This window comes from Lynx canadensis, chromosome B4 (genome assembly GCF_007474595.2).
Source record: "Lynx canadensis isolate LIC74 chromosome B4, mLynCan4.pri.v2, whole genome shotgun sequence".
NCBI lineage: Eukaryota > Metazoa > Chordata > Mammalia > Carnivora > Felidae > Lynx > Lynx canadensis.
This window is the reverse complement of record NC_044309.1, coordinates 18984746-19007637: the sequence shown is the minus strand read 5'-3', so window position 1 is coordinate 19007637 and position 22892 is coordinate 18984746. Positions and strand designations below refer to the sequence as shown.

The window sequence follows — 22892 nt, the reverse complement described above, 5'->3', positions numbered from 1 at the left end:
CTCTATGAAAGCTCTCTGACCCCTTTCATATGCACATAACTCTTCCTTCCTCTGTGACTTCACAGTACCATGTAAATATTTCTTCTGTCCTGGGCACTATAATACTTGATTTGCCATATTTGTTTAAATGTTTGTCTCCCCCACTATGATGTGGGCTAATTAATAGCAGGGACCTTGTCTTTTTTTGTTTATTTGTTTTGGTAGCTCTGGAATCGAGCACACTGCATAGCACAGATTGGCCGTTAACAAATATTTGTTAAGATAAACTGAGGGGGGACATTTCCCAAGTGTGTGTCAGAAAAGTCTGATTCTGAAAAGAGTGGTTTGGAATAGGGGCTTGTGAAAAGAACACCTGGTCTCCAAATTTATAAGGGATCTACCTACAGCTAATTTAAAAGCCGCATGATTGTCATTAGCATTTTTTCTTTGACATGTTCACCCTTTATTTAAAGAAATGGCACACATAAACACTGGCCTTTAATGTTTTTCTGTTGTTGGGGAAAGTTGCATGATTTGCATGAATAATTTTTGCTTTTTGGCATTAAAGACAATTCCCACGATTTAAAAGTGCAGTTCTGGGGCACCTGGGTGGCTCATTGGTTGGGCGTCCATCTCCTGATTTTGGCTCAGGTCATGATCCCAGGGTCGTGGGATCTAGCCCCGTGTCAGGCTCTGCACTAGTGTGGAGCCTGCTTGGGATTCTCTCTCTCCTTCTCTCTCTGCCCCTCCCCTGCTCTCTCTCTCTCTCTCTCTCTCTCTCTCAAAAGTTAAAACATGCACTTAAAAAAATAATAAAATTGCATTTACTCCATGTTATCAAAGCTTCACTGATACAGTCCAAAAGATCCACATGGAGGTAAGATTTTCAAAATCACTGTTGAGTTGCACAGAGCAATTGCTCAAGAAATGCCGCTGACCGGAATCCCCCGCAGCTTCCAGCACTTGCTTCCTGGTCCTGGGTTCAAGCCCTCTGCATACCTGGAGCTGGGCATAGGATGGTCCAAGGGTGGTGGATGAGAAAACAGGAAAAGAATATTTGGGATTCAAAAACATTCCACTTCAGACGTTCTGCACGAGTCAGCTGAGGCACGCATCCCAAAGCCCGTGGGTACCATCACTTCCAGGTTGGGACAAGGCGGGTGGAATACTAGAGAACCTTCGGTAACTCATTTGAAAAGCCACTGGAGCTCATAAACCAAGGCTAGTGACGGAGGCACAAGGTGAATGGAAGCACCTTGACTTACTCCAGTCCTAGGACTTCAACGGGCAGCTAAATCCCGGCTGTCTGATCTAGAACTCAACCAGAGGTTCTGCGCGTGGAGGGGTGGGGGCAGGAACTAAGCCTCTACCCAGCCGCACACCATGACATTCTAGGTCCTTCCTTTTCTACAGCTCACTCTAGTTGGTATCAGTGCAGGGTTAGAAGCAAAACGATCTTCTATCATGTCATTAGCCTGTGGCTCAGGACACTGCACACAGATTTTCCTCCACAATAGGTAAAACTAGCAGCAGAAAGGAAATGGAAATACGGTGAAAGACGAGGATAAAAGTATTTAAGAAATTAAAACAAAATGATCATTTATTGTTTTTAATATGTGGTCAAATATGACAGCAGTATTACACAAATTGTCCCCTTCTCCCCCTTCTAAAACCCCAAATTTGTTGACTCCAACGGTAAGTGAAACAAAAACAAAAACAAAAACAACCATGATTTAATTCTGAAAACAGCAATCAACAGAGAGAACACAGGTAACATTTGGTCACCACCAGCTTCCAGACCTTGGATGATGAGCTGTGTCACCATGGCAGTCGATAGACTGGCTTTCTTACAAAATTATTACTAGGAAAAGAAAGTTGGGGGTTCCCACATACTGTAAGCAGAAGCAGACTGGCAGAAAAACTGGGTTTAAGAAGCCGCGTGAGGAAAACTTTAATGAGTTATTGCAATCATAATGATTCCCAGGTAAAAGAGAAGGCAAATTGATGGGCTGTACGGAAATACATTCAAACTTGGATAATTAATCTTACGGTGAAAATAATGGAGAAGCTTGCAGAAATACAGAGCATCTGAATTATTGAATTTAAACAGTACGTTTCTATAAAGGTCACACCCCTTCTGCCATCAGACGCCATTAGTGCAAATTCATCTACAATCATTTTTACCTTTGCAGGTTCAGGTACGTCAAGCATGAGGTCATCATGAAGAAGGCGTGTGCGATTTTATCATGCAAGAACGCAGCCTCGCTCGGAATGCCTCCCCGACACGGCCCAGGAAACAGGAATGATGCCCAGAGGGCTGGAGGAAGTTTAAAGTGCTCAGTTTTCCAAACCCTGTATTAAATGAAGTTTTGGAAAACCTCTTCCAAAATTAACCTTCACCTGAAAGACGCGTCCTCGATGTGAGTACAGGGCTTTGGAAAACAGTGAGAAACAGGCTTGCAATGGGCTGTGCTCCCTCACACAGTCTTCCCTTTTGTATGGTGTGGACTGGGTTTACAGGGTCAGATTTTCTCCCAGTGTTCTCTTTCAGGAGCACCACAGTGGGCTTTGCGATTCTGACAAAGAGTACAATTATACCCACTTCGAAATGCGTTTACGGATATTCTGTGTGCTGGTGCAACTGGCATAAAACACAGACAGTCCCCCGGGTGCCCAACTTCTCCTCCTTTCACACTTCAACGTTGCAGATGACTACGAGCAGAATTACCAGAAACAGTAGTAAATTCCTGGCATTGGAAGTTCCCATGATCCCAGCTGGCATGCGAGAAAGGCTGTCTCTTTTTTTCCCCTGAAAATAATGTACTTCCCAGGCACCGTCCAAACGCCTCGAGTGAGACACATGAGAGGTTTGTTTTGACCAATCTCTGAAAAGGCTTTCCCTTGCTCAGTTAGGGCTCTGAGATTTCGCTGTAATGTACACAAAATGTCTGTGTCTAAAGAACCTTAATCCATTTCCCTAAAATGATTTTAACAGTTCTTACCACGGGACAGCACTGACTTCACTTTGATGGTATTTTCAGAGGAGCCTGGTGGAGGACACTTAATTTGGGTTTCTCTTTCTCTGCTATAAATTGGACAGTCCGGGCACGCTTTTGTTCAAACCACCTTACAAACAAACGGTTGCTGAGGCTTGACCACATGTCTAGATAATAGCACATGAATCTGGTCCCGAGATGGTCAGATGTCACACAGAAGCAGCTCTGCGTCTGCAGTTGAAAGTACCGTTTCTTACCCTTACTTCAGGAAAATTATTTTTATTTTTATTGTACTTTTATTGCCCATGTGTGGTTGGCTGTCTCACGGTCTCTGGTACCAGGGAACCAAAGAACATGCCTCGCGGGAGTGAGGAATGGAAAAGCCTCTTTTGGTCCTTACTTGACTGCAAGGAACCCAGTTTCCTAGAGCAGAGGCCTTCGTGATTTTACGATTGTGCCAGCGCAGAAGCACAGGAGGATGATGGTTGAGTTTTACATTAACTGGGGACATCCTCTGCTTTCTGTGTCACATGTTTCCTAGGGTAACTTGCAGGATCTATGCCCCAGCATCTGAATGTCTGAACGACCTAATTGCGAGCTGATCTTCATCGAATATTTATTTGTACATTGCTGTGAAGAAGGTGAGCATTTTGCTTGATAGCATGTTTTGATATGCTTTGATATCATGTTTAGTTTTTCCATGAATCCTATCCATCTACCCACTCATATATTTATACCTTTCACCACATAGCAAACTTCTAAATTAGTTTCATGCTATATATCTATTCAATAGGCACAAAGGTTTATAGCTGCATGATCAGCACGTGATATCTGGGTCATGAATATACAGTTTTTGTAATGCTAGCGAAAACAGAAACTCTTTTAAAAAATCAACACTCCAGTGGGAATGAGAGAAACCACTGAGATTTTCAACTGGAGTCCGAATAAATATATCACTCTCTGCCAACTGAAATTTTTTTTGCTTTATTCCATTAGGAGATTTTTTTTTAAGTAATTCTCACATGTTAGTAAATTTTAGAAATTAGAAAAAGATGAGGACCAGCATATGACTTACATTACTTCCCCCAGCTCACCCCCAACCTTTTTATTCTGGATTTACAGCAACAGAATCTTTCAGTGTCCACAGTGATCTGGAAATTCACTTATAATAACAAGTTTTGAGCATTTATTTCTCTAGACATAATTTGGTCAGTCGTATTAAGTGTGTTACTGAGAAGTCAATGATGATGTACTTCATAAACGTGTTTTAGAGAACTGATTCAAGAAATTATCCCATTTTACTGGAATAATTACCGTCTTCTTTGCAATAATCACTGTGAGAGAGGTGGTCAGTGGATGGCTTAAAAGTTATGTCAGGTAATAATCAGGCAGATGCACTCTGATTTCAGCTGAAATTAGAAGATCGGCTTAATCAAAACGTTAAGTAACATCAAACTGCCTGAGAGGGCTATGGTAGAGAAGAAAATTACAGACGCACTTGAGGGTCTCCTAGGTTGAGGCTTTCTGGTTTTCAGGATTGTCTTAAGAGAGCTTGCTCTCTGTGTGCTTGTCAATATTCTATAGCCTTAGACTTTGTAATCAAGGCTTTCAATTGTGTTGCCATAGTAACAACTTGTATTAAATAATTATGAATGCTTGCAAAGTCTGGGTTGGTCTGTTAGAAAGGGAATGAAGGGAGGCCTGATATTCCGGTTGGGGGCTTGTTGTGATTTCTAGGAATACTTTAAAGGGGCTGTCTTTGCACAACTTCACCAAGTTTTCCAACTGGTGCACAATAGACCTGTGTGACTGACTTGATCAGCAGTTACCCACGGGAAATCACTCACTGCCCCTACAGGAAAACTGACATAAGGCACATCACATCAGTAGGAACTTTGGCTTGACAGATTTAAACATTCCGACTCTGAAATTTCCAATTTTCAATGAGTTGAGGCAGTCAATTTTTTTCTCAGAAGCACAATAAAAAATCAGATATAGAAATAGAAATATCAGAACACCAGAAATAGAAAGCTCATCGAGATATACTTAAAATTAGATGGGCCAAACTTCAATTTCTGTGCATAGTTTAAAGGCGAAGTGAAGGAACAAGATCTGTAGATGTGTGAAATGACCAAAGTAGAGTGTGATACTGAAGTCGAAGCTTAAGTCTCAGCAGCGGGCAGCTATTAGAGCAGCGAAGCATAATTACCAATTATGCCAATTTCCAAGTTTCCGGAGATAACCGATCTTCCGATCTTCTTTCAATAAACTGGTAAAACTGAGAGATGGGGATATAGGTACAGGTGATGTTGGGTTGTAACAGAACTGGTGACTTTTACAGTCCCTTCCAATTCTAAGAGTTTATGATTCCAAGTCTTATTGTAAGAAGAGGAAGAAAAAAAAACACCTTATCTATAATAAAGTTTAAGTGACAAGAGAAAGAGAAGCATTTCTTTTTTGCTCCTGATGAATTTTGCTCACTAGGTAATCCGGTAGTTTTCTCGACCCCAATCTAGGGACATCTGGCAATGTTTGGAGACATCTTTAGTTGTCACAGTCTGTGTGTGTGTGTGTGTGTGTGTGTGTGTGTGTGTGATCTACTGGCATAAAGTCATCCGATCCGAAGCTTCCAGCATGCTGTCAGATGTGCCCTGCAACGCATGGGACTATTTCTACCCCACCCTCCCACAAAGAATTATGGGACCCAAATGCCAACAGTGCTGAGGTTGAGAAGACCTGAGACAGTCTAATAAATGACCTAAACACCACACACATCTAACGAAAGTGCAAATGCTTCTTTAATACACTGGTGCTTCAGGAATACCTTACAACTATAAATGCTGTTAATTCAGAAAGCCACACCAGGAATACTGGTACAAGAAAGTGAACCACTACATCTAGTCGGAAAAAGTTGCAGGGACCTGGCAAGTCCTCCTGGGCGTGCGTGGGACAACTGTGGATGAGTAACTTTTCATCTCGTGAATGAAACTGACACACCATTTGACACAGAGCAAACAGCACAGATGTGCAAATGATGCATCGTATTTCCGAAACATTCTTCAGGCAAATACTTGATAGTTCCCTATCTAAGTATACGAGAGAATTGGAACTGGAAATTGGACAGAGTAATATTGATCTGGTCTACTTGCAAGGTTGTGTTTGAGAATTCCAGCGTATTGCAGTTATCGGTTGACATGCCCAATCTCTCACTATTTGTATTTATCACTATATATAATAAGATCCAGCATAGGAACTTGGATCTAGTAGGTGCTCAATAAATATTTAAGTGAACTGAGTGGTTGAATGGATGGACAAATAAAGGGATGCATCAAAGTGCTCCACAAAATGTAAAGTGCTTTGCAAACACAAGGTAATATGAGTAGGTCATAGGTAACGCCACAGACCTCACAATATGTGTTCAAGAAACCTTCCTAGGGCAAAAATGTTCAAATAGTTTCAAAAAGCAAATAAAGATTGTGATAATATATGTTGTAAGAAAATACGCTATGAAGATTCTTTGTTTTTCGGTATATTTAGGAAGAAATGAAACAAAGGTAGAACAATTTTAAATGACAAAAAAATAAGTAGTATTGCTGACAGATGGCCACAGGTAGGGTTGCGAGGGCCATGCAAAACTACATAAAGACACTGCAGTAGTGAGAACTTGAAATCACTTGTTGTAATGATGGCATTATTCTTTTTTTTTTTATTAAAAAAAGTTTTTTTCAAGTTTTTTTTTTTTTTTGAGAGGGAGAGAGCGAGAGAGACAGAGTGCAAGTGGGGGAGGTGCAGAGAGCGAGGGAGACACAGAATCCGAAGCCAGCTCCAGGCTCTGAGCTGTCAGCACAGAGCCTGATGTGGGGCTTGAACTCAGAATGGCGAGATCATGACCTGGGCTGAAGCCGGATGTTTAACCGACTGAGCCACCCAGGAGCCCCAACGATGGCATTATTCTTAAGAACATGATAGAGGAAGGTCAGTCCAATGTTCCATGTTATAAGACAGCAGATTTCCAATATCACAGATAAAGTTAGCCTTCAAACAGACTGTCCTCCTAACTTGCTTGGTCGGCCTTCATTGCTGATAAAGGGGTACAGATGTAGGCAAGAAAAATTGTAACACAAATTCCCGGTCAGGAGTTTTAAGTTCAACACCCAGTTCTGACACTGGGAAAATTACCTTATCTTTCTGGGCACCAGTTTTCTGATCTGTACGATGAAGAGCTTGCGTGAGCTGAGCTGCCATCATTCTGGCATATGGATGCCGATGCCAAAAGAGGGGACGGGATGGGAAAGTACAAGCAAGAGCAATCTTTGGGAATTAGTAAAGCTCATTGTAATAGAATATCTGAAAAATGTCTGAGGAAATATAGAGAAAAATAACATTTCGAGGAGGAAGAAACCCTAACCCATAGGATCTGTTTCTCAGTGAGTCTTATTTAAATATGAATTTCTTGTCATGGAATGACAGTGTCTTGAATCAAGGCATGGATGCTAGCAAAACTTTTTCTCAAATGGGCACTAGACTAGGAGACATAGCCCAACTTACACTCTGTCAAGGAAAGGTAATGACAAGAATTTTTTGCCCCAGAAGCTAAAACATTATACTAATCAGAATATATATTATCTGCAGATTAGTAGAATTTAAAATAATGGTAATCCTTTTTTTTTTTTTTTGCTTTTGCAAATTTTTACATTTCAGATGAAGTCCCATGTGTTTTTAGATTTTAATGTGGCAGCCCTTTAGATTTGTGTTACAGGGGTAAAATAAATATTCGTGTTTGAGGTATTTCCTTCTAAAGAGAAGCCTACTGGTTGGCTCCTGGGCCTCCCTCTGCTGTGAAGAGTAAACTGGGGCATCCCAAGAAACTAGAGACACTAAGTGACTATGTAATGAAGAATTGAGCTAGCCGAAGGATACCCACAGGGACTTTGTCATGGCAGAGAAGTAAAAGTTGGGACAGACGTGACGTAGAGGAAATATGAAGAGAAAGTATTAAGATGGGAAAAAAACTTGAGCAATTTCTCCTTTGGCATTTTCTCCAGACATGTATTGATTTGATTGTCTTTGAATGCTTTTAGGATTGATGGGCTTGTTTTCCTCTGAATGCAAATTTGTGCTGATGCTGGACCAAGGATGTGCTTTATGTGGGTTAACGTTGACATAAGGTCTTAAAAGTCTGTACATCTGTACCTTTAGCCAATCTGCATAATAATAACCTTGCAAGGGAGACAGAACAAAAATATTTTTATTTTCCAAAATTGTAAATTGAGACCTCATGGAAGTTAAAGTGATTTTTCCCAAGATAACACAGTGGAGACTCAAAGCTGTGTCAGCTGGCATTCTTTTCTTCATACCATGCTGCCTTTCTGAGATCAAAAACACTTAGATATCCCCAAGAACTTCCAAATCTTCCCTTTTTCTTCCTTCTCCTTTTTGTTCAAGGAGAGGGAATTAAAAGGAAAGACCTCTACAGCACTGAGTGGTAGAGTTTTTTTGTAACGATGGGAAGGCTATGTGTTGTCCAATATAGAAGCCAAGAAGCCACATATGGTTATCGAGCATTTGAAATGTGACTAGTGACTGGAGAACTGAACTATTTTGAAGTTTAATGTTAATTAAATTTAAGTATCCACATTTCGCTTGTGGAGATGATACTGGACAGCACAAGTCTAGAAGCTACCTGTGAGAGAGAAGCAAATGCCCTAGGTATCTCAAACTAAAATAATAATTGGGGGTAAATTGTACTTTATTATTGAACTTTAGTTTTCTATTTGTTAGTATATCTTAAAAGTCCAAATGCTTCACAAACAAACCAACATTGTGGTCAGTGCCATCTGGTTGCCTTAAGATATTTTTCCTTGACTTTTCATACCTTTAACTAATCACCAAATATTATTTCCTCTGTAGCACCATCTACCTGATTTCTTCAGAAGTTTGTATGTATCTTTTGCTATTCTTACCTTTTAAAATTGTTATTCTCTCACTGCTATGTTCATAGTATTTAAGCAATTTACAGATGCATCCTTTCTAATACATAATGTATGTAAAGTCCAAAGCATCAATGTCCATTCTGAATTTCCAGAAACATCATGTACGTTTGCTCTTCCTTTGCAGTAAATGGGCACCAGGATCAAACCAGAAATACAAAACAGAATAAAAATTTCAGGAAAAAAAAGGGATTAGCAAGCCTTTTCCCTTTACCACTAAGAGATTCATATACAGCAGAAACTTCTTACCACCTTCAACTTCTAGTTTTGGTAGGAAGTTTTCTCAACACTTCCAAAGTTTCCCCTGTTATTTGGTGCTTTAGTTCACTGAACAATACAGCGTTTTATGTTTTTGTTTCGTTTTGGTTTTGGTTTGTTTGTTGTTTTTTTTTTTTTTTTTTTTTTTTCAGAATTGTCAATTCTTTTAATAGAGAATGGAAGATAAGCTCTGAAGGGAATAAAGAGAACACTGCTACTTCAAAGAACTGTGCAAGGAGTTGGATATGTACACAAGATTTATAGAACTGTCAATCAACTGCTGTTGGAAGCCACACCTATCACAGAAGCTAGTGGAAGAAGCGTCATCTTCTCCTAAAAGGAATCGTCTACCTGTTCCTTATGTCTTTGTAGAATACCAGTTGCACCAGTCACGTTGGCATGTCATTTGGTTATTGCTAGCCGACCAAACCTACTCCACAGAAATAAGTTGGGATATTTCATAGAGACTGAATGCAGCTACAGCAGAGATTGTCATCACATCTTTCAATCATCTTGCTTGCTAGGTTTTTTTTTTTTTTTTTCAATGATTAACTAAGCAGGTTAGGAAAAAAGTATCATCCTCATCAAGTATTTAAAAACGTAAAGCAAAATATATGTGATGGAAGATGGCACGAGTTTACATCAGACAGCTGTGAAGATAAACTACGATACTCTGTTAGTAGACTGATGTCGTTCAAGGTAGACACTGGGTACAGATGCTAAGCGTTAGTAAAGTGCTACTTACAATACATCTCTGCTTCCGGATACCTGAATCTGCAAATGTGGGACACTGGACCCTATAAGCGCCTGCAACTTCTTGGCACAGGACGTCAGCTTCATGGGTCGAGATGTGGATGGAATTGTACACACAGTACCTGAATTTCAACTTTGGGAGCTCAGTATACATATTAACCACTTTCCTCCTCAAGCGATGCCTTACTGTTTCTCATTCATGGAGAAGTTTCAAAATCTGGATTGTGATGACGGGGCAGATGACAGATCCATCTAAGGAGCATTCTGCCTTATTCAGCCAGGGAGGGAAGGGGTTGATATGAAGGAAAGGGTGGCTCAAATAGGCAGGAAAATGATCGGCACTGCGACTAATTGAACCAACCACTTTTGCTGAGTGACATAAAAATATTCTAATATTAAGGATTATTTTACAACTCTATGGAAGTATGCAGTAACGCACCTTGCATGTGGTTTGTCTTGATGACAAAATGCACTCTTTGAGTCACAAGAGCCTGCCTTGTGTTAGTTATAAACAAAAATATATTTATATATATATTTATGTAACTACTATGTGCTTTAAAGAAAATTACTGTATGATTCAGCAGGGTTCTTTCTTTCTTTTTATCGCCAGGGATATGCTGACTTGAATGGCTTTCTCAGGCAGGAATCGACAATGAAATGGGCCTTCAGTACTGAACCGGCACAGAGTAAAAAGGAAAAAAAAAAGCCAAAAATCCCCCATATGTTTAGAATTCCTTAACATTTTTGCTTGAAAAACAATTAAGGAGGTCTTTGTATTGTTTCCTCTTGTTTCCTTCAGCCAAGAGCAACTGTGGCTTCATAGGATTTCATAGTTGGGAAAATGGAGGCAACGTTTCTTTAAAAATAATGAAGTGTTTTATTCCGAGGCAGGAGAGCTGAAAACCTCACGTGCCACTCCCTCTCTCCTAATCCTTAGCTGAGTTTGGCAATTCTGTCACAGCCCATAGAAAGGACATTCATTAACGAGGAAGAGGGAGGCATAGTGTGAACGTCCTGCACGGATAAAAGATTCATTCTGTAAAGTAATGAACTTGTTGGGACCATTGGATCTAGACCAGAAAAACAAAATCCTTTTGCCACACGTCTGGTGGAAAGATAGAAAATCTCTCGTTTTATGTTTGTTTGTTTGTTGTTTGTTTTTGCTCCTGCAGGAGTCAGTTATTTTTCTTAGCAATCTTGAAACATTCATCATTGCTCTTTTGAGAGAAAGGGTTCAGGCTTTGGAACACCGTTATCTTTGAGACATTAGAGAAGACTATTTGAAGCAAAGGTGTAGATCCCTCATGAACTAAAGCTTTATTATTATTGTTTTTCTCGATCCCTTTGCAACCCTGCACCTAAGCCAATAGCACTGTAATCTTGTCATACTTCTGATAAATCCACAGGAGATGTTCTGAGTGAACTATAGATTCATCCCATTAGGGAATTCTATGTTCAGCAAGGTCAGTTACCTTGCATAAATTTTAGGTTTTTTTTTTTTTTTTTTTCCCCTTCCTGGGCTGGGCTGGGCTTGTCCAGAAATCTCCTCTCCTTCAGGCTACAGCAGCTTAGGGCTCCTGTGTGTGTGTGTGTGTGTGTGTGTGGTATGTGTCTTAAAGGTATAGGCAAATTTTTAGTCTTAACACCTGTAAGCCAGCACTGGTGCTGTTCTGTCCTAGAAATTTTAGCACTGCTCTGATACAATGAAACCTTCTTTCTCTCCAACTGGTTCAACTTCAGCATAGGCAGGATGACCAGAACCTCTTCGAAACTTCATCGCAGGCCATCTGCTTGGGCGTCTCTGAAACAGAAAATGCAAAAATGATGAATACCAGGGTGATGGGCATAAGAAAAATAGTTGCCAAATATTTTAGATGAACCTCTGAATTAAATTTTGCATTGCACCGAATTATGTCATGTTAGTACCAAAGCTGGAATTACACATGCTTGCATCTTGATTATGATACTGTTGGCACCTCCCCCATAGGAATGACAGTTTCTCAAAGTCACAGTTTATGCCTCATGCATATTTATGTCTAAAAGATTCTATAAGTGTCTAAGTACAACGAGAAAACACTGAACTGTATTAAAAAACATCTGAAATATATAGCCACTGACATGTCCTCTTCTCCAGAAAAAAAATCACTTCATTTTATTTATTAATTTGCTCAAAAACAAAAGGCCATACAGCTCTGCCCCGTTCTTAGAAGTGGGCTTCAACTTAGGTGCTAGACTTTCTGGTAAACAAACTAAAAGGAAAATCACATGATACCTTACGAAATTATTTATAAAGCTGACTTCCCATACGTGACTTTTTGTGCTTGAAAATGAACAGATGTCGTGCCCTGAAAACAGAATCCAACATCAGAGGGCGTAGACGATCTCAAGCCTATGAACTGAATAATTGCACAGGTAGACAGTAATCCTAAAATACGGTTTATTTATTCTGACAAAGGAAGTGCACTTCTCCCCAGCGCTCTGTCCATCAAACAAACCTTCTCTGATTTACAAATAGAAGTGCTGAAATGAATTATTAAGTTATAGCAGCAAAAGACACTAAAACGCATGTCACGGCCCCAGTGACACTAGAAACGATTATTCCATTTATCAGAGTGCCTGCCATGTTGGAGTATATGAGACAATGAGTACTGAAGGAGGCTTATTTCTGTCTACAATTTATTTCTACCTAAAGAATTTTAATGTGAAAAATGTTAAATATCAGTGTAGATATACTGGCACTTGGCAGCTTTCTAGATTTGCCAGCTCCATTCCACGGGCAATGATTAATGGGTGTAGAAGAATTTTCACATCAGGTAGGAATGAGTATTAGCTCTACTTTCTGGAAAAATACCAATCAAGGCAATTACATTCCGCCTATTACTAATATTATTTACTGCCTATGTAACATTATGTGGTCAGAATGTTTTATATTTGTTAGCTGATTAAGTCCAACAGTGTAAGTGAAACGGAATGATCCTTATTCTCCAGAAAAAGAAGTGAAGACAAAGAGAGGGTGTCTTTGTTGGAGCTAAAACTCATCATCGATGGAAAAACACTGAACATTTTTAGGGAGATGCACACTATAACTCCTGATCACTCCGGCATGTGGAAAAATGTCAATCTGCTGCTGTGCTCAGTGGTTAGAACCCCCACTTTGGTTTCAGTTACTTCATAATTGGGCTTCTGGAGTACAGCCGGCCTCGTCCTTCTTTTAGTCAATAGCACCACTATGCCTTTGCCCTTAATCTTTACCTGTCCAGCTGGCAAGTACAGCCCTGTGAACGAGGCCTAATGTACAACCCAGCGCACATAAAGACATTGTGCTGTAGGTGACTTAAAGAGGTGCGCAGGGGCACCTGGGTGGCTCAGTTGGTTAAGCCTCTGACTTCGGCTCAGGTCATGATCTGGTGGTTCACGGGTTCGAGCCCCGCATCGGGCTCTGTGCTGACACCTTGGAGCCGGGAGCCTGCTTCAGATTCTGTGTCCCCTTTCTCCCTGCCCCTCCCCCACTCACACTTTCTCTCTCTCTCTCTCTCTCTCTCTCTCAAAATAAATAAACTTAAAAAACAAAGGTGCACAGATGATCGTCAAAAAAATAAGAGACAACAGGTGCTAATGAAGACGCGCTGAAACAGTGCCTTATACAATGATGGTGGGATTGTAGTTTTGTCCAACCACCTTGGAAAACATATGGAGGTTCTTCAAAAAGTTAGAAATAGATCTACCATATGATCCAGCCATTCCAATTCTAGGCAGATACCCAAAGGAAATGAAAACAGGAGTTTGATGAGGTATCTGCACTCCCATGTTTATTGCAGCATTATTCACAATAGCTGAGATGCGGAAATGACTGAAATGGCCATCAATGGATCAGTGAGTAAAAAAGATGTACATATACACAATGGAATGTTACTCGGCCTCGAAAAAGGAGGATATCTTGCCATGTGCAACAACATGGATGGATCTTAAGCACGTTATGCTAAGTGAGATGCGTCAGAGAAAGACAAGTACTGTATGGTATCCCTTCTATGTGGAATCTAAAACGGTCAAACCTGTTAAAAAATGAAACAGTGGTTAATAGGAGATGGGGCTGGAGGGATAAGACTGACAGTGTTAAGCTTGTAACAACTGTTAAGCTACAGAGATCTAATGTATAGTATATTGAATATAGATAATACTTACTGTAAGTATAAAATGTGCTAATATTGTTACAACCTTTTATTAATGGATCATAGCAACGTGGTATACAACTTAAATTTATACAGTGTGACATGTCAAATTTGTCTAACTAAAACTTTTTTTTTTAAATAAAAGGAGCACAGTTGCTGAAATGATAATGATGGTGCTTGTGGACGTTAGATTTTATTAAGCTCTTGGCTGTACTTCATACTTTACCCTAGGTGCTTCACATACATAATCGCATTAAAATGCAATGGAATCATTTACATTTTGCACAAACATTACTGTAAAGATAGCAAATGGCAGGGCCAAGATTTAAAATGAGATTCTACCCACTTCCAATGTTAACTCTTCTTACTATAACATTTGGGTCTTCAAATCCAATGGTTTCTGAGTACAACTCATGTGAAACCTGTGACCATGGTTCTATGTTTGTTTCAGTCTTAAACATACAACATTACCAGCAACTTCAGTATCCTGTTAGTAAGTCAGAATCATTAAGTTAATAATTTTCTGTCTTAGGTGAAAGACTGGAGGATTACTGGTCAAGTCTGTCATGTGCTTTGTGAGCTCATCACAGAGGTACTCAAAATAGAAAGTACAAAAATGTCGGACAGTGAAGTTTCCACTCGTAACGCAGTACAAACTTATTTTCTGAATTAAATGCATATCGTTAAGAAAAAATTCTCTTAACTTGTTACTACTCATTGTAGGAAAAAAAAAAAAGAAATACCCCAACAAGATTTAAAATGAATAGAGAGCTCACCATTTACAAGTACATTGGTTCAACTATCGGTGAATGTCACTTATATCCATTTCTAGGAACATGAAATCACTGCACATGAATCACAAAGATTTATAAAATCTTTTTTTTGCACTTAAGCACACACTGAAAAGTATTTACAAACTATCCCTGTACAGTATTATGTTAAATATCTGTAGAGCATATTACCTCTAACTGAATCATTTATATAGTCAATTTGATTCTGAGCCCCCCCCCCCCCAATTTTTGACAATAGAAATAATCTTATAATGAGTATTTTTGCTGATAACCTGATGCGAATATCTCTGGTCAGTTCCTTTTATAAATGCTCAAAAGTGGAATTATTGGGCCAAAAGAGAACACACAAATTATTTACTAAACACTTGAAATGTCTAGTATGGTGCCAGTTGCTGTGTTGAAGGACATGTGACCAAAGAAAGTATAGAACACGCTTTCCATATGGAAGACACAAGCACTTCAGAAGAAAGGGACTTTCAATGGAGGTTGAAAAGGTAAGATTGAACACAGGTGTCAAATAAACATCCAAAGATGAACAAAATAGAATAGGTATAATCTAGCCGCAAAATTATTCAACACTAGTATTTTATTTGTGCAAAAGTGAAAAATTTATGATTGCTTCTACAGACTTCGATTAGATTAAAAGAAAGGGCACTTCTCCCCCATAATAATACCTTAAAATTTATAACAAAATCCAACGAATGTCACGCACCAGGGTCTTGAAAATTTGATCTGATTTTACATTCCTTCACAGTTCCTTGATATCTCAATCTTAGCCTTAAAAACGTTGAACAAAGAGCAGTAACGTCACCAAAATTCTGCTTCCTTTCTAAAATGCTTTCACGTATCACAAATCAAGTAATGGTCTTTAAAAAAATTTTTTTTTAATCCTTATTTATTTTTAAGAGAGAGAGACAGAGTGCGAGCAGGGGAGGCGCAGAGAGAGAGAGAGAGACTGAGCCAACCCAGGTGCCCCCAATTAATGGTCTTAAATAAATCACTTTGTTTCCTCGTCTGTAAATTAATACCTGAAGTTTTCTCCTCTAAAATCACAGGACCCTTGGGGGGAGACTGGGTGGCCTCAGTTGAGCGTCCAACTTCGGCTCAGGTCATGATCTCACGGTTCGTGAGTTCAAGCCCCACGTTGGGCTCTGTGCTGACAGCTAGGAGCCTGGAGCCTGCTTCGGATTCTGTGCCTCCCTCTCTCTCTGCCCCTCCCCTGCTCACACTCTGTCTCTCTTGCTTTCTCTCTCTCTCTCTAAAAATAAATAAACATTAAAAAAATTAAAAAAAAAATCTTTAAAATCACAGGACCCTCATACCCACTTGCCTGAGATAACTCACTTTAACAACTGGAGAGACAAAAAGGACTTGAAAAACTTCTCCGTGTCATGGCTCTTCTACCGTTTTCCCTCGTGCCTCCCTCCACTAACTTTCCAGGATTCCTAGATTTAATGGAAATCTATATAAATTAGTCCTAGCTGAAACTGCTTTTCTAGGTCAATCTGCAGTTCAGAGATTTCCTTATGAGTGAGAAAAACAGGGTAGTTCTAGGACCGTAATGGAATGACTGATGACTTAGTTCTCATAGAAAAATCTTGAATGTTGCTGGTATAGTATGAGGCACCTATCCAGAAGACAAGAAGTCTAGAAACCTGGGTATGATGTCTGGCTTTGCTATGAAGCATGATGGGTCACAACCTGGCGTTTATACTTCTTACTCGAGGCTTTAGATATGTCCAAATCTGTGTTCTTTTTAGAATGGCTAATTCACATTGTTATAGAAACTGATAGGGGCCACGGGGTCACTTGCTAACAGAGCTGGATGTACGCTGAAAATTGAAAAATTCAAACCAGACCGTAATGTTAATTCATTACAGAGATTCAGGATGTCGTGCCTTAAAACATTGCTGGGTGTAATGCGTGGGTGATCTCTACTTCCATTTCTGAGAATTATTTATGTGATTAATCACATTCAGGAGTACATGTTCATGTAGATACGTCGGCACTGGCGTGGGCTGTGAGAACAGGTATTTTCCCTAATTACTCCCTCAGAACTATTAATTGAACCGTCATCCAGATCGGTCTCAATGGTCTGTGGCAAGATAATTAGCTGAAATATCCACAAACAAACCTGCAGGGCGCCCTCAGTCAGCAGCGTGTACAGAAGTGCATGAAAAGCAGAGAGATGTTTTGTGGGTTAGATGAGCTCTGGCAAGGAGGTTACTAGGTGGGAGCGTTAAAGGAAAGGGGCAAACGTGGCCATTCGAGGCCCAGATAGAAAACACCAGTGATGTGTGATGGCGCTTGACAAGCAGTCGTTCCGAAACTGTTAGTGTTTCGGGCCGTTTCCTTCAGTGAACTGCAGGGAAGGGGACAGAGGCTGGGATGGTTAGACTGGCACAGCATCACAGACCTGGCACGTCCCAGCACCGCACTGAGGCAAAGCCGTATGTTTTCGCTGCTTCTCGGTTTCCCCGCTTGGGAGGTAAAATGAACTAGATTGCTGTTTCTCAAACTTTTTTTTTTCTTTTTTAATTAAAAAGAAAAAAACCCTTAAGCCACTGAGCCTTTGTTCCCATGAAATGTTACCTGGAAGCCCCACCAGCAGCCTGGAGAATAGGTTTCTCTTCCTTGTGACGACAGAGCCCTGCTTGCACAACCCTCCCTGAGTCCCGAGGGAACCTCTGCATCCCATACTATCTCAGGGCATGTTCTGGCAGCTATCGAACTAAATGCACGTTTCTCGAACTTAGCTCTGCATACAAATCACAAGGGATCTCATTAAAGCGCAGATTCGGATTCAGGTTTGGGGGGAGCCCTGGGACCCTGCATTTCCAATAATGTCCTAGGCGATGCTGACACTGCTTGTCGGTCCACACTACACACAGTGAATAGCAAGCTGGGATGACGGTCTACAGGCTCTTCAAACAGGAGCATTCTTTAAAAGTGGGTGGTTGAAGAAATACTGATGTTTGATCTCCTCTGTGTCTCCAATGGACCTCTGTGGGAACTGAACATGCGTGCACACATCTGGATCAACCTCTCCATACGTATTTAGCTGTGATAACACCGAACTGTCCAAGGGGAGGGAATTTTTTTTTCTTTTTCATTACTTCTAAATGCAAATTATTCTCTATGCCCTTTAATTTGTGTTGAACGTTATTTCAACACAAGTTCTATTAAGTTATAAATCTGGGTTGCCAGATTGGGCAAATGAATATTACAAAACACCAGTTAAATTTGAATTTCAGATAAACGGTGAATAATTTCCCAAAACTATACTGCATCAGGCATACTTCTACTAAAAAATTACTCGTTTATTATTTGAAATTAAAATTTATCTGTGTCCTATATTTTATTTGGCAACCCTATCTATAGGGAAACACAATGGCTTCGGGCCCTGGCCAGTCAAACTTGTAATCTAATTAAAATAAACTATTCCTATTTGGGGCTGTGCCTCCTTGTTCCATGAATTGTAAGTCACTTTTTCCTTAAAAAGAGTAACTCAAATTGATTTGTCTGTCTTCTGCTGTGGCCAAGAATTACAAGCAATAACTCTTGTGTGAAGCAGAGCCTGGGTGTTCTTTTACATATTTTCAGCTCATTTTCATTGCTTTTCTTCACATGGAAGTTGTCTTATTGTCCTATAGCTGCCTCTTCTCCAACCTATAATCACCACTTTCCATGGGTATGTTGTCTTCATTCTAGAACTGTCCTATGGATGATCCTGAAAAATTGGTTAGTATCCTCATAGTACATGTCCAAGATGAAAATTATCTCAATGCAGGTAGAGAACAGCTGTCCACTGGGATTAACAAAATCATCATATTACTTATGTCATTTTCCCAAAGCTAAAGTATTTATTTTTTAAGTAGGCGTCATGCCCAGCATGGAGCCCAACATGGGGCTTGAACTCGTGAGTATGAGATCAAGACCAGAGCTGAGATCAAGAGTAGGATGCTTAACCGACTGAGCCACCCAGGCGCCCCTAAAGCTAAAGTATTCTTAGAATAAATGTTACGCGACATGTCCCTCCTCTTGAAGACAACATTATTTTTGGTAATAACCATAAAATGAAATGAATAATAATAATGGCCAAAAGGGAAATGCAGACAGTTGAAAATCTTCCTGTTTTAAACTTCTTAGATATACTCATGCCAGTGACAAACATTACAGATGAAAAATGAAATAAATGTTACCATAAAAAAAAGAGAAAACACAAATGACTTAATGTATTTTTGAAAAAAAGACACATGAAGGAATACTGCCAAATGAGTCAACTCTGCAATGTTCAAGAGAATGATCTGTGCTTTGTGGTAACAGAAAGGAAGCAACCAAAGTTCCCTTACTTCACCTTCTCAACCACAGTGTCATCATGCTTCACTTAGAATCTGCTGTTTTATTTATTTTTTGTGTATTATTTATTTATTTATTTATTTATTTATTTATTTATTTTTATTTACTTTTCTTTTTCTCAAGTTCTTATTTGAATGAGAATCTACCGTTTTAACACAGACATATGTGGCCCTATATGGGTTGGAGATCCGCTAAGCCTGAACACGTGCAAAAGACTCCAGATTCTCGTGAGTTTATTCCCTAAATGAATGCATGTGGCTGAGTCTGCGATCAGGGGTTAGGTGTGTGTAACCCGGAGTTCGTTGAATTAACTTCCATATAGAAGACAATATTTACTAAAGGATATGTCATAAAACTGTACTAGCTGGAAGTTTACATATAAACTATGTTGGTAAAACTCGACAGTAACTGAATCAACTTGCTAGCGATGAGATGAGCAAAAGATTTTGACACAATTTAGAATTTCAGGGGGCGCCTGGGTGGCGCAGTCGGTTAAGCCTCCGACTTCAGCCAGGTCACGATCTCGCGGTCCGTGAGTTCGAGCCCCGCGTCAGGCTCTGGGCTGATGGCTCGGAGCCTGGAGCCTGTTTCCGATTCTGTGTCTCCCTCTCTCTCTGCCCCTCCCCCGTTCATGCTCTGTCTCTCTCTGTCCCAAAAAAAATAAATAAACGTTGGAAAAAAAAAAAAAAAAAAAAGAATTTCAGGCACACGGTGATGATGAAACACTAACCTGGTTTTAGCCAGGTTTATTATAATTATTCCATTCTCTATAGACAATGCACCCCCTTATTACCTGCAGCGGGGATAGACTGGTCTCAATGCCCTTCCCTTGGTTCACCTTGCGGTGCACAAGGAGACTGAAAATAAGTGTTTATGCTGACTTGCATAGATCTTGCTCTATAGTTTATGCCCCACGAGGGACACAAGCTTCCAGATTCTTGAGTGACAAGCTTTCTGCTTGACTTCCTTTCCTCCTCTTGACTTCAAGTCATTATTGGCCATCTTGTTGCCCCAAGTGAGGATGACAGGAGAGAGTGACTATTACTTAATGCGTGTGGCTGTAAATGCATTCAGTCAGCCAATAAAATTACTATACAAGCACCGATATGTAAGACACAGCCCTGAACTCAAGGCATTTATAGCATATTCAAGGAAAATAAGATATTTGGCTACAAAAGCTTGAATAGGAGCTAACCAACAGTACAAGCTATAAATGCATGGAGAAGAGGTTTGAAATCAAGTATCTGCTTGCTGAAAGTATCTGACAATGAATTCCATGCATTTTGAGGAAAGCGGTCTTCAACTGAATCTGGGTCATCGTAGACGCTTGTGGGCAGACTGACTATAAAGACAGAGAGCAGAATAAAAGTCCCCATCTTTTGAAAATATCCACTTCTATGTCTTCTATACTGCTCATTCTCTATCTCATCTCTAAACAGTTCCCTCCACAGCCTGGTTTCTAAATCCTTCAGATTGTGGGTCACTGCCTTCCATTGGTCTCATCCAGGCTCTACCCAATTTCTGCCGGCCTGAATTCCATGGTGGCCCGCCAGTCACCTTACTGCCTGTTCCCTCCTCTGACGATCAATCCTCATTGGTATGACAATCAAACCCAATCATAAATCCTCATCCTCTATGTTTTCCCATTCCAGACCCTAAGCAGTCCCAACTACTACAGAAAAAGGTCACATGTTCAGATTAACCCAGCCACAAAGAATCACACGCTGTTAACTGGGAAGTCAGTGATTACTTTTCTCTTGTTAAATCCTTGTGATACATCCAAACTCCATCCAACCCCATGCTGCCCTCCCTGAATCTGGTAGATCATCACCCATTTCTTCCCTGGGAAGACTAAGCCTTTAGGAAGACGCTAATCCTTTTCCCTTTCTCTTCATTAATGCCTTTACATCTACTCATCCTTCGTCATCTGAAATGAAAAGACGTTCTTCCTCTGCTGCAGTTAATTGCCTCTCCTACTCCATGCTGTCTGTGCTATGAAGTTACTTATCCCTCCTCCGTTGGCGCCTTGAAACACTCCTTTCATTGTTTCTTTACCTCATGCCTACACTTCACATCAAAAAGCCCTGTATTTGATATTTCTTTGTATCTGCAGTACTATACCTCTTGAGTGTCTGACTGAATCCACTGCCTTCACGTTTCAAAACCATTTTTTACAGGCTTCATTCAGTCTGGCACCTGCGCCCTTCCCTGGATCTGCATTCTCTCCTGTTACAAATGATCTCATTGCCAATTTAGTACCTTTTTTCCCCCCTCATTCTGTGACTTCTCTAGAGCACTTTAAACAATTCTTTTGTGTCTTGTTTATTTTACTTCCCTTCTTAAACTTTCTGCTTTATTTATCTTTTTAATGTTTATTTACTTTTGAAGGAGGGAGAGACAGAGCCTGGGGGGGTGGGGTAGGGGAGGAGCAGAGGGAGGGAGACAGAATCCGCAGCAGGCTCCAGGCTCCGAGCTATCAGCCCAGAGCCCGATGTGGGGCTTGAACTCACGAACCGTGAGATCATGACCTGAGCCGAAGTCAGACGCTTAACCTACTGAGCCACCCAGGTGTCCCCCCAAAATATTTTTTAATGTTTATTTATTTTTGAGAGAGAGAAAGACAGAGCATGAGCAGGGGAGGGGCAGAGAGAGGGAGACACAGAGTCCCAAACGGGCTCCAGGCTCAGAGCTGTCAGCACAGAGCCCAACACAGGGCTCAAACTCAGGAGCCGAGAGATCATGACCTGACCCAAAGTCGGACACTTAACTGACTGAGCTACTCAGGCGCCCCTCCTTTACTGCTTTATAAACACTAGCTGTTAACGCACCCTATCCACGTGTTATCCACACATTTATCCACAAACGCTCTAATCTGTCTACTCCCCACAGCATTCTTCTTTATTCTCTTGGGTTTCAATTTCTACTACTGTGACTTCCATTTTTTCTTTTTCACCTGACTGCTTTATGTCAATCCATTCTTTCTCTTCAGTTGATTTCTCTGAGAGGGTCAACTGTGATTGGACCATCAACGCAAGACAAACATGCCTAAAGTTCATCCCTTCATTTTCCTTCCTAAACTAATTTCATCTTCTGATATTTCTAAATCTGTTGCTAAAAAATGTAATTTCTCAGTTGCTCAGATTTTGTGCTTTGGAGTTATCTGTAATCCTTTCTTCTTCATCCCATATATTCAGTGCGAAGAATCAGGATACCCTCCCCACCTTTCCCACTACTCAGCTATAGGGGTTTTGGCAATTGCTTCGTTTCTTAGAATCTCCGTTACCTTATCTATAAAATAGGTATATAAGAATGCCTACATTTGCAGACCTCATCGGGAAGTAGGGAGAATCAAAGATCATTGATTGAAAGCACTTTCTGACACAAAGCAGGTGAAAATTGCCAAACCCTATCTTCTTCCTCCATGTGGCTCTTGAGTTGGCCCCATTCTGTTCCTGCACCAGTACCCTAATTCCACTTGCAGCTGTCACCTGCACATGGACTGCTGACACAGCCTTGAACTCTCCTATAAGGGCTTTTTTACTCTCCTAGCTTCTTCTCCAGTCCCCTCCGTACCACCATTTTCAACTACTTCTTTAT

At 40.4% G+C, this 22892-nt stretch overlaps 1 protein-coding gene across 2 annotated transcripts in view; it reads right to left on the bottom strand.

Moving 5' to 3' along the window:
- Window positions 1-8205: 8205 nt before the first annotated feature.
- PLXDC2 (plexin domain containing 2) overlaps window positions 8206-22892 on the bottom strand; it is a 455171-nt gene continuing 440484 nt past the window's right edge. For both annotated transcript variants that reach the window (XM_030321035.1, XM_032593836.1), the window contains one exon: window positions 8206-11777. In XM_030321035.1, the coding sequence (XP_030176895.1) occupies window positions 11661-11777 (117 nt within the window). In that variant the 3' untranslated portion in view covers window positions 8206-11660. The remainder of the gene's footprint in view (window positions 11778-22892) is intronic.